General features: G+C 44.2%; 1 protein-coding gene across 9 annotated transcripts in view; it reads right to left on the bottom strand.

Moving 5' to 3' along the window:
• The window catches only part of SMC1B (structural maintenance of chromosomes 1B), a 73,030-nt gene that overhangs the window by 29,324 nt on the left and 24,960 nt on the right, over window positions 1–18,746 (bottom strand). For all 9 annotated transcript variants that reach the window (XM_053254867.1, XM_053254865.1, XM_053254864.1 and 6 more), the window contains 5 exons: window positions 17,840–17,922; window positions 13,927–14,134; window positions 13,359–13,544; window positions 11,723–11,902; window positions 10,743–10,889 (listed from right to left, as the gene is read on the bottom strand). In XM_053254867.1, the coding sequence (XP_053110842.1) occupies window positions 10,743–10,889; window positions 11,723–11,902; window positions 13,359–13,544; window positions 13,927–14,134; window positions 17,840–17,922 (804 nt within the window). The remainder of the gene's footprint in view (window positions 1–10,742; window positions 10,890–11,722; window positions 11,903–13,358; window positions 13,545–13,926; window positions 14,135–17,839; window positions 17,923–18,746) is intronic.

Raw genomic sequence — 18,746 nt, 5'->3', positions numbered from 1 at the left:
TCAACAACATAGATTTCCACCCCCTCCCCAAGCTCGCATAGAGACACATCTCTACTCTGCTCTATGCAGATGACGCAGTGACTCAGTACTGCAAGGAAGACCTGCTGGAAATCAACTATCACAAAACCAAAATCATGGCCTTTGCTAAGAGACTCAAAACATACTCCTGGTGCATCAATGGCCACAAGATCAAACAGGTCTCATGCTTCAAATACTTGGGGGTAGTCCTTCATAGTAGGCACCAGAAAAGCTCACAGCTCTCATCTTGCCTAAAATGCACAGAGAAGCACCTCTGCCACCCTCAAGTTCTTCTGGACAAGAGAATGACATTACATACTTGCAGCCCTCAAACTGTTTGAAGCTAAGCCACTAGTGCAACTCCACTACGGTGTCAGCACACAATTGGGCCCCTTCTCCAACATCGCCCCATTGGAGCTTGTACAGTCCAAGTTCTTAAGAGCAGTTTTTTAAGTCCCACGGTGTGTCTCCAATGCTACCTGCACTTGGAGACAGATATGCTGAAAGTGGAGGCCAGATTGTAGATGGCCATACTTAGCTATTGGCTCAGACTGTCTCTCAGCCCACTGGGTCTAGCCCCACTAACTCTACAGGACAATTACCAGTCTAATTGCAATTGGAAATGGAAATGGACACTCTGGGCAAAAATGTCAGCCCTGGGTCTCTCCCTAGTGCTATTACTAGCCTTGGGCATGAGCAGGCAAAATCACTCATCAAACAGCGGATAACAGACATAGAGCACCAAGCTAATTTAGGCAGGGCCCCAAACTTTCTCAGCAACATAAGCCTAAGATATATTGCATCCTCCACTGCATATCTAACACAGCTGGAAGTCCCTAATCACAGAAGGGCCTTCACCCTGGCCCAATGCCATCAGCCGTGATAGAAGGGAGATACAGATAGACTCCATTCTTGGAACACCTGTGCCCCTGTGACTCTGGACAAGTTGCAACAAAAGCACACATTCTCCTTTATTGCCTGTTCTACAGAGACATCTGTACCACCCTCAACCTCCCATTACTACTCCAGCGCCCAGGACACTCAAACCAATTTTACACCTGCCTTCTGCTCTCTTGACTCAAAGCCAGCCACCACACATAATATTACCAAGTTTTGCACAGCAACGTGTAAAGTCCACCAGGTTCTGACAGGCCTCAGGACCTAACTAGGCCAAACATGGCATTTAACCCCACAGTTCAGCTGCAGCACACCTCTTAACATTTTATAGTTGTATTTTATAACCTGCATTTTAAAGTTCTACAGTTTTATAGCTTTGTAACCTTTTAGACACTCAAATCATGGAATTTTAATATACTTTTAATACCCCTTTAATGCTTTCATTCATGCTCTATATGCCATTTTATTGCCTTTTTTGTAATTTTATGCCTTTAGGTTTTACTCCAAATTCAGATGGGCTTTCTCCAGGGCTAGGTTCAATGCTTTCCCATCTGCAATGCTGTATGGGAAGTATCTGAAGCTATTATATGAAGAACGGAAATACCCCTGTGGAGAGGCGATCGAAACCATGGCCCACATACTTTTGAAGTGTTCAATATACCAAAACTTGAGATCTAAATTAATCAGCCCACTGTTAAATGATATGAGGGGACAACCTGAGGATCTTGTTGTAGCATATTTATTAGCAGATAAAGATGCAACTATTTCATACGTTGTGGCTAAATTCTGTTATGTGGTCACCAGATTAAGAACTTCAAAAGAATAGAATACAGCTTTGGGTTCCTTACTGTTAATTTTAAATTATGCCTATACACTTACGCCTTTCCAATGCCGTTATTTTATTTTATTTTTACATGTAATTATTATTAATCAAAAGCTGCTAGCCATTTATGTGTAACTGACTTTCTATTAATATTTTTCCTTTTAACTATGTAAAGATTTTTATTTCTTTTTTGGTCAAAGACTGTAAATAAAGTATGATGATGATGGTTTTACTCCTTTATGCCAATTTATGTCTCCTAATGTTTTGCCACTTGCCATTTTATGCCTTGTACTTTGTGCTGGTCTAAGACCATATTAAAGACTGATTGATTAATCATTGTTTATTGATAACTAGATGAGTGTAGCTAAAAAGTAAGAGGCTTCAAATGGACCAATTCTTGCAGATTGGTTAAAGTTTATGACAGGCTTTCAATAAGTCCTAAGAAGGAAAATGCTATAAATGCTATCCACGGATTCATTGACCGCGGATTTGTGCATCCGCAGTCCGGAAAAAGGCACCCAACCTTGGGGTGGGGTGGGGTGGGGGTGCATACACACACATTGACCTTGCTTATCTTTGGGTCGGGGTGGCCAGAAATGACTGCGGAGGTCATTTCCAGTCACCATTTTGTTTCTTGGAGCCTCAAAATGGCTCCGTTTAAGGAAAAAACCCCAATGATTTTCAGCCAATTTGGGGGTATTCCAGGGCATAGCATGACGGTGTGAGCAGCAAAGCATGGTAAGGAGTTCCCCCCACGTTCCACCTGAAATTTGGCCAATTTCCAGCTATTTTTCGGCATTTTCAAGCCAACCGGGAACCTAACCCTTGTGATTCCATAGCCCCCAATGCCTCAATATTTGTGGTTCCACGGCTGCAGCCGGGAACGGAACTCCTGTGAATATCAAGGTCCACCTGTACACCTTTTTACTTCTAGGCACCATGCATAATATTAATTTGGTGTATTCACACTCAGCAGAAATGATACCCAGAGGATTTTAACAAGCAGAATATATTACCCTTTGTACTGTAATACAGCTGTAATATTTTGCTGGAAAACAGCATCGATTTCTAAGACATAGCTACTCTATTTAATTTAATTTTTTTGTATTTATACAGGAGAACCTTCGTATTCACAGGGGGTTCTATTCTCCGCTGCTACGGAGACCGCATATACAGAGGCATTGGGGCAATGGGATTCCCAATTGGGGGTTAGGTCCCTGGAGGTCAGGAAAATGTTCAAAAAAGATGGAAATGGCCCTAAAAATGCAGGGGGGAGTAGCCTACTCAGCCATGGGTCCCTAGCAGAACAGCAATGCCTTCTAATAGCAAAAAAATAGGCCAAAAATTGGGGGGTTATTTTGCCTTTCTCCCCCTGCAACAGGGGTCATTTTGAGGTTCCCGATCTCAAAATGGCAGCTGGAAATGACCAGTGAAAATTGATGATACGTACCAATGATACGTGAAAATTAACCCCTTAGTTGCCCCATCCCCACATACACAGAGTCTATGATTAACAAGGTTCTCCTGTATACAGCTTTTCAGGCAAACCTCCCAAAGCAGTTTACATAAAAGCATCAATTTAAAAAATCATACAACAAGCAACACAAGCACTTTTACATCTTTACATGTTATGCTCTTTCTCCTCTCTTCTCTCAGAGCAAGATAAACAGGTTGCTCACCTGTAACTGATGATCTGGTAGAGATCCGTCGATATCCATAAGAATGGGTTCTGCGCCTGCGCAGGAGCCATGTGGTAGCCATGCCTGAGCTAGTCGAAGCGCCAGGCCACGCCTCCATGTGCTATTTAAGGCGTGCTAGAGCGTGCTATTTAAGGCGTGTTCGTGGCGCGAAGTCCCTCAGTTCTTGGATGACCGCCATGGAGGACGACAATCCAGGAATGTTAGTGAGTCCATTAATGGAAACAGGTAATGCCAAGGGCCAGGGGCCACACACCTGTATAGCCATAGAGACAGCACTACTGCAGAGGGGAGGATGGGAGGGTCTTATGGATCTCTACGGATCTCTACCAGATCATCAGTTACAGTTGAGCAACCTGTTTATCTGGATCGAGATCCGTTGATGCCCATAAGAATGGGTGTTTAGCAAGCTCCATAAGGAGGACGGGAGCAGTAGTAGCTATTAAGACCAGCTTTAAAACGCTTCTCCCAAAGGTGGCCTCTGCAGCAGAATGGACAACTATGGCATAGTGTTTCACAAAGGGAGACCCTGAGGACCAGGTAGCTGCTTTGCAGATATCCTCAAAGGGAACTCCGGAAAGGTATGCCGCCGAAGAAGCGTGGGCCCTGATGGAGTGGGCTCGTATAGCTTCCAGTAGCGTCTTGTGCTGTAGTTTGTAAGACAACAGTATCAGTTCCACCAACCATCTAGACAACCTTTGACGGGAGATGAGTTTTCCCTTGGCTGTGCCCTTGTAATACAGAAATAAGTGTGTAGTCTTTCGATAGTCTTTCGTTCGTGACATATAGTACAGGAGTGCCCAACAAACGTCCGTGGAATGGAATGTGCATTCGAGGGCGGCAGTTGGGTCCCCGGAGAAAGCAGGCAGAATGATGTCCTGGTTCAAGTGAAAACTGGATACCACTTTTGGTAGAAAGGTGGGATCAAGACGCATACGAACTTTATCTGGGTAAAAGATCGTGTCTATGCGTAAGGCTGTCAGCTCGCTCACGCGTCTGGCTGTAGATACAGCAATTAAAAAGGCCATTTTCCAAGATAAGCGCTCGATGAGGACGTCATGGGTTCAAAGGGATCCTGGGTGATAGTTGACAAGACCAAGGACAAGCTCCATGGTTCTACAGGTGTCTTGACCTGAGGATAAACATGAGAAAGCCCTTTCAAGAAAGCTTTACTTAACGGTTGAGGAAAAAAGAGTCTTCCCATTAAACCCAGGGTGATATGTTGACAAAGCGGCAAGGTATACTTTCAATGAGACACTGGCCAGCCCTTTGCTTTTCAGAGTTGTGAGGTATTTTAGGACCTACTTTATTGTAGCCTTCTTGGGCAGAAAGCCCTTCGAACGCGCATAGATCTTAAATCGGCACCATTTGCTCTGGTAATTACATCGTGTGGATGCTTTTCTCCAGTTGAGGAGGATGTGTTTCAACAGGTTATCCACCAGGTGGTTAGACAAAGAGTGTGGACGTCCGGATGGAGAATCCGACCGTCTTGTGTGAGGAGATCCAGGTGGAATGGCAGGTGTTGGAAGCAATTCCAGGATAGTCTGCGTACTTGTGGAAACCAGGCTTGTCTTGGCCACCACGTGGTCACCAAGTGTTGTAAGAAGGTGCGCCACTACCTTGGGAATAAATGGGAACGGAGGAAACATGCACAGCATCTCCAGTGACCAGTTGAGTTGGAAAGCATCTCCCAGAGAGTGATGGTCGTGGCCCGCCCTGGTGCAGTAGCGGACTAGTTTTGCGTTTTTGCCTGGTGCACTAGCAGGCTAGCTGGCAAACAGGTCTACCGTGGGGTACATCCACAGGTCGAACAAAGGCATATGTACCTCTGTCTGTAATTCCCATTCGTGGTGACAGTCCTAAAGAAAGACCCAACTGAGATAGTCTACAAGGGTATTTTCCAGGCCCTTGATGTGAATCACCAACGGAGTCACCTGGCCATATCTGGACGCCCAAGGTGACACCGTCCCGCCCTGACGATTGATGTAGGCCAGTGCAGTGGTACTGTTGAGCTGAACTTGGACCACCTTTCATCGAATAAGCAGTAAGAACACCTGTAGTGCTTGGAAGACTGCTAAGAGCTCCAGGAAGTTGATGTGCAGGAGGGCCCGACGTGGGGACCACCTGCCCTGGATCTTGTGGCCATTGCAATGTGCACCCCAGCCTTGCAGGGAGGCATCCATGGTTACCCAGACAGATGGAGATGGAGGTTGAAAAGGGATCCCACTGAGTAGATTCTCCCGTTGAGTCCACCAAGATAATGAGCAGAGGACCTGTGGCAGTATCTGCAGATGCTTCCACTGGTTGACCTGTGCTGGGAGGAAGGTGGACAGAAACCAAAGTTGCAGTTTCCACAGTTTTAGGCAGACAAATTGAATGACTGTATTGCAGGAGGCCATTAGCCCCAATAGGCACTGTATGTTTTGGGCCGGTTGCAGAGGTTCCCATTGGAAGAGCGATACTAAGTCCCGGATGCAAACATATCTGTCCTCTGGCAGGAATGCTCTTTGCGTCTCAGCATCCAGAATTGCTCCTATGTAAGCAATCTTGTGTACAGGTTCCAGGTGAGATTTCTTCCAATTGATCTGGATACCCAGGTCTTGGAGTAGGCCCAATACATAATGGATGTGTGAAAGTAACTGGTCTCTGTTTTTTGCTGTCAGAAGCCAGTCGTCAAATACGTGTAAATGTTGATCCCCTTGGTCTGTAGATGTGCAATCACCACCGCCATACATTTTGTAAATACCCTTGGGGCAGTGGACAGTTCAAAGGGCAATACATTGTATTGGTATACTTGGCGCCTGACCGTGAAGCGTAGGTACTTGCGATGACATGGACGTATATTGATATGGAAATAAGCGCCCTTGAGGTCCAGCGTTGCAAACTACTGTTCCCCTTGGATGAGGGGAAGGATCTGCTGCAACACCATCATTCAGAATTTCTTGACGAAAATGAATTTGTTCAGGTGACAGATATCCATGATGGCTCAAATGCCACCATCCCATTTGGGAATTTGAAAATAACGGGAGAAAATCCATCGAGCCTGTTTGCCCATGACACTGGGGTTATTGCCCCCTTTCCCAACAACTCCTTCACCTCCTCTCATGGAATCCAGGAAGGAGGTGTGAACTGGACTCTTGTGAATTGGGGTAGAGACCTGAACTCGATTGCATAACCCAAGGTTATGATCTTCAAGATGCAACGGTCTGTTGTTATATGGTGCCATGAGGGGGCATGGCCGGCCAGCTTGATGGTAGGCTGGGACAGAATGATGGCAGGATCTGTTGTGGCAGGTGGTATTGCCCCTGTTGGCAGGAGGGGAGAGTTGTGAGGTGTCAATGGGCATTCCTGTATTTCAAAGACGCTTCTGGTTATCTTGCGTTTTAGAATGTTGAGACTGGGCAGACCTTGTTTTTTGTTGGTAGGCCCATTTATGGTATGAGGAGTACGGTTTCCTAAAATCTCGGTGGTCTTATCCCTTGTAGGGGGGTCTGTATTTCCCATAGCCGGAGCGGAACTTAGAAGGTTGTGTTGCGGAGGCATGTGTTGTAAAAGTCCTGGCAGTGAATTTGGATTTCTTCAGCTGCTCCATAGTTTCATCAGTGGTGTCGCTGAAGAGACCTGTGCCGTCAAATGGTAGACACTCTATTTTGTCTCGCATGTCTTGCTGCAGGCCCGTTGAATGCAGCCAGGCATGCCTCTTGAGGGTGATGGCAGCCGTTATTGCCCGTGATTCACCCTCTGCCAAGTGCTTGGCAATGCTTAGTTGCCTCCGAGTTAAATCCGCAGATTCCTCCAGTGTCTTTCAGAATTTGGTCTTAAAATCTTGTGGGGAGAGTGTGTCTAGATCTTTTTCCAAAACTTCTCATAGGCCATGTGTGTATTTTGTTGTACAAGCCGTGTAATTCGCTACTTTTATGGATAAGCAGGAAGTGGCGTACACCTTCCTCCCAAGCATATCCAATTTTCGCCCTTCTTTATCTGGTGCAACAGTATGATGTTTGCCACCCTTAGAGGAGGCAGCGCAATCTATCACTAAAGAATTTGGTGCAGGATGCTTTAAGAGGTACCCATTATCTTTATCTTGAATGCAGTACATATTCTCCTACTTCTTAGATGTTGGAGTGGATGTGTGCACCACCTCCCATGCATATTTGGCTGCTCTCGTGATTACGGGCAGCATAGGCAAGGCTACAGGTGATGTTGACTGCGACCTTAGCATGAAATTATACACTAAGTCATCTTTCATGACAAGTTGGGAATGAATGTCGAGACCCAGGGCATCAGCCATCATCCAGATGTGCTTATGGTAGGCCTTTAACTCATCATTTGGAGAGATGTAGGTTGGAGGCATCACATCCACAGGAGGATCCACAATGGTACTCTCTTCCTCTGAGTCTGACTCAAAGTCAGATGAGACATAGTGTTCTGATGGAGACTGCGGGACTGGCACATTCCTTTCTGTTTCAATGAGTATCTGTGTTCCTATTACCGCAACAGGGGTAGCTGGGATGGGATCTGTCTGTGTGGAAGCATTTCGGATCAGCACCTTGGCTGTTTGAGACCCGTTATGGATCACCCTCAAAATGTCTGTCTGCATTGCCATTGAAGTGGTTATAGGACACGTCGGGGCAGAGGCCGCAGACGTTGCAGTGGACAGCCAGGGTTTGCCCCCATCAAAAGCATATGGCGCTGCCGGGGACTCCGTACCTAAGGCGGAGTGGGAAAATCTACAGCTATGCCAGGTCAACGGGGATTGCAGAGGGGCTGCTGTCAATGCTGACGTCTCTTGAGTTGTAGCAGCGGGCGCATCCTGACAAGGTTCCACGACGTCAGGGAGATTCTCTTCCGCGTCAACATAGATGATCTCGAAGGTTGTCAGTGGAGGCCGATACTGGGGGGTAACTTGCATCTATTTAGAGAGGACCGGAGTATGCAATGCGGAAGAAACCGAAACACTTTTTACCAGTGTCGATGGAGTGGAGAATGCCAGCGGAGTTACTGCAGGTGAGAGCTTGCTTGCTATCGGCATCGATATGGGCATCGGTATCGAGGCCGAAGCCGATAAACCTCGGTCGACATTGACTGTTGTCAACACCGAAGGATGCGGTGTATCCACAAATGGTCTCGAGGTCGACACTGAGGGGTGTGGGGAAGTCGAAGTCTTTGTCGACATCGATGGAAGCTGGGCAACTGGGACCTGTACCCCTATTGGCGATGGGGTTCGGTCCACTGCCAATGTCGATCTGTGTCGCTTTCCCGTCGGCAAAGTAGGCCGATCAGAAGTGGGTCGTTTGGTAGATTTCTGTCAGTCTTCTGGCGCTGAGCCCGATGTCGTAGGCCTCAATGTCGAAGATGTTTTCAAGAACGACCAATTCATCGACGTCATCATCGATACATTCACTTTGGAAGCTTTGGCAGAGTCTGAGTTACGTCTCGAGGTCAATGCCGATTTCAAGCGATGTTTGTCTGACACTGACATCGGAGGAGCCGAAGATGATCTCAGCACCGGTTTTGAGGTCGCTGTCGACATCGAAGGGCTCGGGGCTCAAAACATCATCATAGCAGCCCGTAGATGGAGGGCTCGATGTTTTCATGTCTGCTTTGAGAAATATAGACAGATTTTACAAGCGGAGACGTTATGCTCTTCTCTCAGGCATAACAAAGAAAGGTCATAAGGGTCTTTCTAGGGGAGTTTCACCCTACAACCTTCACACCATTTGAACGATTTTTCCTCCTCAGCCACTTATTCATAGTCAAGTCCACGCAAGGATCAGAGTCCAGAGGATTGTCATAGTTCAGTCAGAGTAAAAAAAACCCACAGGGAAGTCCGTCAGCTGTTCCAAGTCAAAAAACTAATGTAGTCCGGCAACCAATCCGAGTCAAAAAACCGAAAAAAACAAGCAATAGAGAGAACTCACTAGGTCAGAGGAACTTTCCGACTAACTAGGAGGCAGACCAAAGGTCCAAATGCAAATGCGGTCAGAAAATAACTGAGGGACTTTGTGCCACGGGCACGCCTTAAATAGTATGCTCTGCATGGAGGCGTGGCCTGGCGCTTCGACTAGCTCAGGCATGGCTACCGCATGGCTCCTGTGCAGAACCCATTCTTATGGGCATTGATGGATCTCGATCCAGATCCTGTTATACCTGGATTACAAACACTACAGAAAGGACAGAGAGAGGTGCACTGGGGGTGGTATAGCATTGTATGAATGAAGAAGGGCTAGAATATTTGAAGCTAGAAGACACAGGAGGAGCAGACTCCTCTGAAGAAACATTGTGGGTGACAATACCGGGGGGTGGCTGGATGGAGATTATTAGGGACATGCTATTGCCCTCCTCATAAAAATTCTGAGGGTGACTTGGAGTTGGAGAAGGAAATCAGACAGACACTGAAGAGTTGTAATAATGGGTGACTTCAATTAGGCAAGCATGAATTGTCCTCTTTGCTAAGTAGGGACCACCTTGGTTTGTATTTGGATGGAAGACTACATGTGGGCTCTGTAAGATATTCTCCTTAGGGGATGGGGCCATAGCTCAGTGGAAGATGTCCCAAGTTCACTCCCTGGTTCTCCAGGTAGGGCTGGGAGTAACTCCTGCCTGTAACTTTGGAGAGCCACTGCCAGTCTAGGCAGACAATACTGAGCAGGATGGACCAATAGTCTGACTTGGTATAAAGCAGCTTTCTATGTTCTTATCCTCACATAAATTAGTTAAACTCACATTCAGGTAATGATGAAGAGGTCAAATGTCTAGAAACGCAAAATGGCTGTGCCTTATGGAACCTACCAGAGAGGAGGCAACCCTGGACTTAATCCTGAGTGGCTCATCAAAGGCAAGCTGTTAAGCGAGCATATTTTGTGACACTGCGCATCATCATTACTGATCAGCATAGCACACCTGTTAAGGCATCGGCTTTAGGTTCCAAATTCCAGGCTTTGTGGAGTTTCAACCAAAATGAGATAGCCTTAACCCTGGTTTTAAACCGGCAGGGTTTTTTTGACTATCAAATTCCCATGGTTTGCGAAAAGGAAATTTATCATTACTGCTGGCAATCCAATACCCTCCCCAATGTCAAATTTAGTGCTGATTCTAATGAACAGTAAATTGTATTATATTTTATATATTTCTAACACAGTTGTAGGATATTCTACATTACAGCAGAATCTTAGAATCATCACTGTGATATAGTACATTATGTACAACAGTACCTTGGAATGTGTACAAAAATTACAATACTGTAATACTGTAGCACTGTGTCACTTATACTGCAATATAGATAGAGATACAGATACACACTATACCTTTAGTTCATTCATGAGCTTCTCTCTTCTTTCTTTAAGTTCATTGACATCTTTTTCATCCCAGTATCTAGCCTTTATTTTCAAATAACTTGACCCTCCAGAGATTATTCCAGATTTCGCAAATAAAGTTCCATCAAGAGCCACTGTCTGAAAATTAAGGATTTTTAAAAACTACATTATCAATACTGTGTCACAAAATTATTCACCTCTAGTATACCAATAATTCTTGCAATGAAGTAAGAGGAAGCAGGGGAATGCCATTGTCTATAAACATACATACATACATATTCCACTGAATTTTGCCCTGTTTATTAATAAAAAACAATCTACAATCAGATCAAAACTAATTAGAATTAAGACAAATATGTATCTCATAAGATACATTTCACTGTCCTATGTCTTGGCTTAGAGATTTAAATTAGCTATGATAAAACCAGAATTTAACATATGCTAGCTAAAAAAATATTGGCCACTTCGAGGATTTCTAGTGCTATATTTACACAAAACACTTCAGTGCATTGTCAACCAAATCCACTTGCTTCTTAAATTATGTATTATTTATTTTTCTATATAAACTGCTTTGAGAACTTTGGTTGAAGAGCAGTATAAAAATATTCATAGTAGTAGTAGCAGCTAAGAAAAATGAGAATATCTAAAACATCATCTTTGAGCTGATCTGCATGTTCTGTCATAGCCCCTTCTGGACAGAAGTGCTTCAGAACGCAGATGAGGGATTACATGGTTCAATACCACTTCAGATCAAAAACTCCCAGAATGAAGTAAGCTGGCATCAAGGGAAAGTGTTCTAGCCCAGTCTGCTATTCTAATTGTACAGGGGGTTTCTGGTAGTATTCAGCACTATAAAACTCATTTTTAAGTGGCATAGTTCCAGAAAAGCTGTATCTTCTTCTTCTAAGTAGAATGCGCCTTTAAAGATGAGTAGGAAATCTTATTTTTAAACAAAGCTGCTTAGTTCTCACTTTCAGTCGGTGGGGTCCATCAAATGCTATTTGTCTTGCTTCCTTTACTGTTTCACAGACAAGACCATTCCCACAAACAAACTGAATTACTTTCTTCAGTGGAGGAAAAGATGTTTGTATGACATCAACCATCATTTTACATCCTTTTATCTCTCTTAACTGTTCATTGACTGGTTCCACCTAAATATAAAAGCAACCTTTAGAAAAGGAGAATGAGGTATAATACAGGATCCTCTGATTATACATACATACTGTACTGTAATAAATGAGACCCCATATAAACATTATCCGTAAGGACACGAACACGCAAAACATGCTTTCAGACATAATGCAGATAGCATTATACAATGGTCACTGTGTAAGGAGCTGTAGAGGACACTGCATCACTAAACTGAACATTTTAAATGTTAAAGTACAAAACATTCAGAGACCAACACATCTTAAAAATGATTTTGAAGGAAATTTAAACTACTAGGGCTTTCCCTAAAGAATGCTTTGAAGAAGGGATGTAAAATAGTAAATGATTAATTGTTCTACGGTTAAGATCAGTCTTACTAGTAACAAACTACTATGATTATTTACATATTTTTAAAAAGATTTGGAAAATAGGTTTGTGGCTAGAATGTCCCTAGCCCTTCCCTTTCCCGCGGATCAAGGCCATCTGTTTTCTCTGCCAACATCTCCTCCTTGGCTGTCATCTTGCTCCCTTCAAACAGCCTCTTGCATTCTTTGAAATCTTGCATTCTTTGAGGCCTCTTGTAGGCTACTGAGCACCCCTTGTCCTAGCTATCTTCTCATCACCACAGGAATGGGGCTCATGTGCAATTTGCCTTCTCTTGGTTCCTTCCTCCTTCTCTCAAAGCCTGGTTACTTCCTGGTTCCCCAACCTCCCTGCATGATTGGTGGGGTCTGTGTTTCAGCTGTGGCATGCTCCTGTGGTGGGGTGTTCCAACATATGCTTTTTTGGGACATGCACACTTGGCACTAACAGTTAAATGATTACATGATACACTTTCAACAGTTTAAACCATTACTTTATGAAAAATGCTATCTACACCTCTACTTTGACATAGATGATAGATACTTTATTTATGGCCAATGGCCAAAACAAAACAACAACACAAAGAATAAATTCCAGAATTCATCATCAACTCAGTCATTAACTTTAGCATCAATCAATGAACTACGAATTCTAACTGCGATGTAACAAAATTTTGCTACAACATGAGAGATGCAAGGTACATTATCTTCAAGTAAAAATTTCACCAAATTTCACATAAATGTAATTCTCAGCGGGCTTTAGGACTCAAGAGCTAATACAGAAGGACCTCAATATTCGCTGGGGTTCTGTTCTGCAGCTGTACTGCAGATATGGAAATGCGGGGGGTGGGGGGGAGGCTCCTTACCATGTTTTACTGCTCGTTGCAATGTGCCCCCGGAATGCCTGAAAATCACAGTTAAGATGGGAGCTATTTTGTGGCTCCGGCGAACAAAATGGTGGGGGATACGCAAGGTTGACATGGTTCTCCCCCCTACCCCAGTATGCCGAGGTCGGGTGTCTTTCCCCCCCGACTGCAGATACATGAATTGGTGGATAACGAGGTTCTACTATAACATACTTTTAAGAAAAGCCTACCTCGAGGTAATCCAAAGGAAGGAATGTTTCAGGCTCAGCTCTTTCTTCTTTGAGGAAACGAATACAATCTCTAGCTACCTTTTCTGAAGCCACAACTACTGCAGTCATATACTTGCCAAAAACTTTGGTGACAGCAAGCTGATATTTTTTATGGATGGGATGACACAAGTCAACCAGTCTTCCAAACTAAAAGCAGAAGTAATAAGTTGAAACTGTAATATAAACATATGCATCACTTTCTTTTCACGAGTTTAGAATCAGCTGCATTTTTCTCTTGATAGTCAGGGCATCAGAAGAACTGAAGCCTACAGTTCATATCTCTAAGGGTGAAGAGAGATTAAAAACAACATTGTTCGTTGGATTTTCCCCAGTCAAAAGAATAGGACTTTCATGTTCCTAAAGCAAACATATTTTGCCAGTTTTCAATTGTAATAATCCCCAGAATGTATACATAGTCTTTAACACTTTCTAGTTAGCCAAGAATAAGCTGTGATATTATCTATCTACATGTGAATATACTGAAGTTTATTGCAAACTTTAAATTGTAAAAATGAGCCTATCTAGTTACCACATAATCGGGATACAATCTTTTGAGGCTCTGCAAGTTTTCTGCTCTTCTCTGCAAGCGTTTGCTCTCATGGACATCAATTTTAGCATTGTGCAGTTCACTGACAATTTTATTCAGTTCTTCATTTACTTCAGCCATCCGTATCTTTGAATTTTCAATTTCATTTGTCAGCACTACTACCTCTTCTTTTTTCTCTGCTAAAGATTCACTTCAAGCCAAAACAAAACAATGAAAAATAGTAGGCTAAGGATTTTTGATGTCAGCTAAGCAAAATTGCCATGAGTCTTGAAGAACAGAGCCTACAGATTCAGTACAATGGAGACTGCACAAAAATGTGTATTACTTCCACACAAGACTAAATGCATTATTTTAATACTGCCATCATATAATCTTACAATATATTCCACTTTTTACAATACAACATTTTTGTATCTTTAGAGATACCCAATCAAGAGCAGTGACTAAATTATTCCAAATTAGGAATATGCACGAAGTGTTTCGTGCGCACCCAGGTGGTGGTAGTGATGAGCGGGTGCTTTAAAAGGAAGAAGGCAAGTCTTACATGCTCCTCCACTGCAGGGCTATCTGCATTAAATGCAGTGCTGCTCCCAGCAGTCCACGGGTGGCGTCAGCATATAAATGGTGCTGCGTATGCACGGTCACCACATGCCACCGCCGCCCACAGGCTGCTGGGAGCAGTACACACGGTACAGCGTTCAATACCGACTGCAGTATTGCAGCGCTGCCGTAGGGCATGGCGAAGGAGTGATGGAGGGGCAGATAAGACCTGCCTTCCTCCTTTTAAAGTGCCTGCTTGCTGCCCACTGAAACAATTCGGCTGGGGCAGCTCCAAGCATTTTGGCACCTCAGATTAGAGGCCTTGAAGCACTTTGTGCATATCCCTATTCCAGATTCCAAATTATGCTCAGATTTCAGTGAACTATGGATTCTACCTGAAGAAAGTCATGATAAAACACCACTGAAATCAATGAGACATTAGCTGTGACTAATTTAAGTCTCAACTTCAAAAGGGACTTAGTTATGAATGATGTTTTTTGGATAGAACCCTATCTTAGAGAGGGCCTTCTTTTACATGATCCCCACCACACATTAAGGTCATCTGGGGAGGTCCGTCTCCAGTTACCACCGGTTCGTCTGGTGGCGACTCAGAGGCGGGCCTTCTCTGTGGCTGCTCCTGGACTGTGGAATGCACTCCCGGCAGAAATTCGTAATCTTAATTCTTTGCTGTCCTTCAAGAGAGCCCTTAAGACCTATCTGTTTGGCCTGGCCTTTCAGGGTTTTTAATTTAGTTTTAACTGTTTTAATCTTAACCTGGTTTTCAGGGTTTTAATTGTTTTGATAGTTTAATTGTTTTTTAAAATGTTTTTAAATTTGATGTTTATATTTGTATTTCTACTTTAATTGTTTTTAATGATTTCTGTTTTTTAATTGTAAACCGCCCTGAGCCAGCTTGGAAGGGCGGTATAAAAATCGAATAAAATAAATAAATAAATAATATTCCCTTTTTGAATGATACAACTGTAGCAATTCAGCAATTTCCACATTTGTATCTCTGCTAACCTCTGCTTCACTGTTTCACTTTGCGTGAAAACAGGCATTCGGGGCAGGTTGACAGGGCAAAGTTGCTTGTTGCTGGGAGTCTGAAAAGTCTTCTCATTTCCAAAGCTTTGAGAGAGAAACAACACAGAACAGCCACATTTGTTCTCCACACCTGTGTTTAATTCCTTGTGTTTACAACTTGGTCTGAGCCGATAACATGAAGCGGGGGAGAGCAGGTGCAAGGTTAACAGTAAAGCTTTTCCATCAGGCTGGGCAGCTTAGGGCTGAAACTAGGGTGTATTCACAAGAGAAGGCTCCAACAAAGCTAATACTAGGGTATTAGGAGGAGAGGGAAAGCCTATTGAACTGAATATGGTGTTTTGGTTCCTTTTGCCTGCTCCCATTTTGCCTATCCTGATGTTCTCCAGTGTACCACAGAGGACCTTTATTGGAGACCACTCATATGGACTAAACTTTACCTGTCTATTTTGCCATTAGATGGAGTAGTTCTTTAGTGGCATAGCTTTATACTGGAAGTGTCACCAGCTACTTCCGGTATGACACTGACTAGGGCTGCAAGGAGGTATGCAGCAGCCCCACGCCAGCATTTTTGGAGAGAGTGCTGGCAGGGAGAATGCTGGTGGGGGGAGGTTAAGGGCACCCTATTTGCTCCTTAAAGGTACCCCCCACCTTCGAACTGGTCCAAATGCTGGACCTCCGAACCGGTTTGGCGGTCTGTAAAATGACCACTGAACTGGTTCGTGCACATCCCTAGATCAGGGTTATGATCTAAGTCACATTTCAGCTCTATAATAGTTAGCAGGTGATTGGCCTAATATAGGTTCTGAAGAGTGACTATTTCCATTGATGGAAAGTGACTACTCATGTAATATTACTATTTCCATTGAACTCTGGAGGCAGGGCTAATTCAGCAGGCTTCTCCTGTATGGACTAGGGATGTGCACAAATCGAGATTCGTGCACAGATTCAAAGCACAGATTTGGCACCAAGTGAGGAGAGCAGGCCCATATCTGCTCCTCCACACAGCTTCCTGCTGTAGCCCCCCCCCCCCGCAGCAACCCTTGTGCAGGGGCAGCAGCATGCACATGGCTTCTATTCATGGGCAGAAGCCATGTGTGTGCTGCCACCGCATGAGGGCGTGGAGTGGCGGAGGAACAGGCAGAGACCTGTTCTCCTCACTTTTAAAGGAGTCAAATCTGTGCACGAATCTTGATTCATGCACATACCTAGTATGGGCTATCCTCTTTAAATTCTCACTCTGCTCTCAACAGAAAAGTAAGGTTTTTTCTTGGCCTTGTTGCAAAGCAATTTTTGCCTCCCCCCCCCATGCTCCTAAAATGGAAGGCCTGGGACAGTGGTGGGGGTGGGCACAGAGGAGAGCTGTGCATGAAGAAAAGAGGAACAGGGACAGCCCTGCTTGCCTGTGGTACGGCAACAATGAATTCAGGAAGCAGCCTGCTCCACAGGACAGCATTTTCTCTCCCCTCCCCACGCCATACCTGAGGAGTCTTCACTTCCTTCCTTGCAGTAGATTGCAGAAAACCAGCCTTTTGCCAGTTAGTTACAAACTGCATCAAAGCAAAGTCCCTCCAAGGTTAGTTATGCAGCCTGTGCAATGGAAGTGGCTGGTGCATGTCAGGCATGTGCACCAGCCACTTCCAGTATGACGCTGACCAGAGCTGCAAGGAAGTACACAGCATTGTCTGTTTTGCCACTAGATAGAGTAGTTCTTTAGTGGCACTACTTTATACTGGAAGTGGCATGCGTGACATGCACAAGCACACCAGCCACTTCTGGTAGGATGCTGACCAGGGCTGTAAGGAGGTACGTAGCAGCCCCATACCAGCGTTTTTGGAGACAGCGCCAGCAGAAGAAACACGGTGGGGGGGGGGGTAGGGCACCTTCCCTGCTCCTTAAAGGTAACCCACTCCCTGCCTCCAGGTAGTGCACAAACCATTTCATGCACATCCCTATCCTGATCCAGCATAGAGATATGCATGCTTAAAATCACTGAAAAAATCTCTGTGGGTTTTAATTTGTTTTGGACAGTGGTCCAATCTGGGTTTACGTTACTTATACAGCCAACTCTTATGAAATTCAGCCCACCCACAACACTGTAAATTTACCAGTCTACATGGAGAATACCAGCTGGTACCTCAAACTATATTTGGCACACTTGTATTATTTTTCATATCTATTTGACAGCCTAATTTCTGAATAAACAACAGGAAAAACAATAAAAAACACTAGCAAGTGATTTTAGTGTAATCTACATTTGTTTTGATGCAAAAAGCGGTATATTCCAGTTTAATCAGATTTTATAAATACATACGAGCATTTCTTGCTGTATTCCTGAAGTTTCTCTACCCGTTTTTCGTGATCTTCTATTTGTTCCACAACTTGCTTTATACTCCTCTAAATAAAACAACAAATGTCATAAGATACCACTTTATGAAAAAGGAATGCTGGACTTACTGCGAATGATCCTCACTTTCAGTAGATGGAGAACATTCAGAGACTTGGATTACGCATCCCACATGCATCAGAGACAGGGCAATGCAAATGACTGAATGGTTGGACTTCATGGCTTCTTCAGTATGAGGAGCCTGACCAGTTACAGGATGTAATGCACTGAATAAAAACCTAACTTGGACTCCAAGAACCATTAACTTCTGTAACAGTAACTTACCAATGAGGAAGAAAATTCTCTCTCCCACTAAAGTTCAGAGAAGTTAAGACAGGAAGTCATCCCCAGGACGCAAACTATTTTGAACTACTGGCTCTGGGAATCAGAAACGTTCCCATCTTGCAGCAACAAAACAACCTTAGATGAGTCTGAATAACCCTCATTCACTGAAAAGAAGGAACATTCATGTTAAGTACAACATCGCTTTCTCTTTCAGTGATTGAGGTTGTTCAGAAGTAGAAGTTAAACACCAGTACATGAGAACCTCGTTAATTGCAGGTTTCTGCGGTCGGGTAATAGACACCCAGCCTCGGCATATGCTGGGTGGGGAAGCAGAAAAATTGTTAAGCCCGCGTATCCACGGGTCAGGGGTGGCCAGAAAGGACCTCGGAGGTTCTTTCTGGCAGCTAATTTGACTTCTGGAGCCATTTTATGGCTAATTTCTTTCTTTCTTTTTAAACGGGGGGAAAACCCATGCAATTTTTGCCTGGTTTTTGGCTTTGGGGGGGCACTGAAGGATGGCTGGAGACCCGTGGAGCACAGTAGGGCACTT

This window comes from Hemicordylus capensis, chromosome 5 (genome assembly GCF_027244095.1).
Source record: "Hemicordylus capensis ecotype Gifberg chromosome 5, rHemCap1.1.pri, whole genome shotgun sequence".
In the NCBI taxonomy this organism is placed as follows: domain Eukaryota; kingdom Metazoa; phylum Chordata; class Lepidosauria; order Squamata; family Cordylidae; genus Hemicordylus; species Hemicordylus capensis.
Note: the sequence above shows the minus strand (reverse complement) of the source record. Positions and strands in the feature narration are given on the sequence as shown.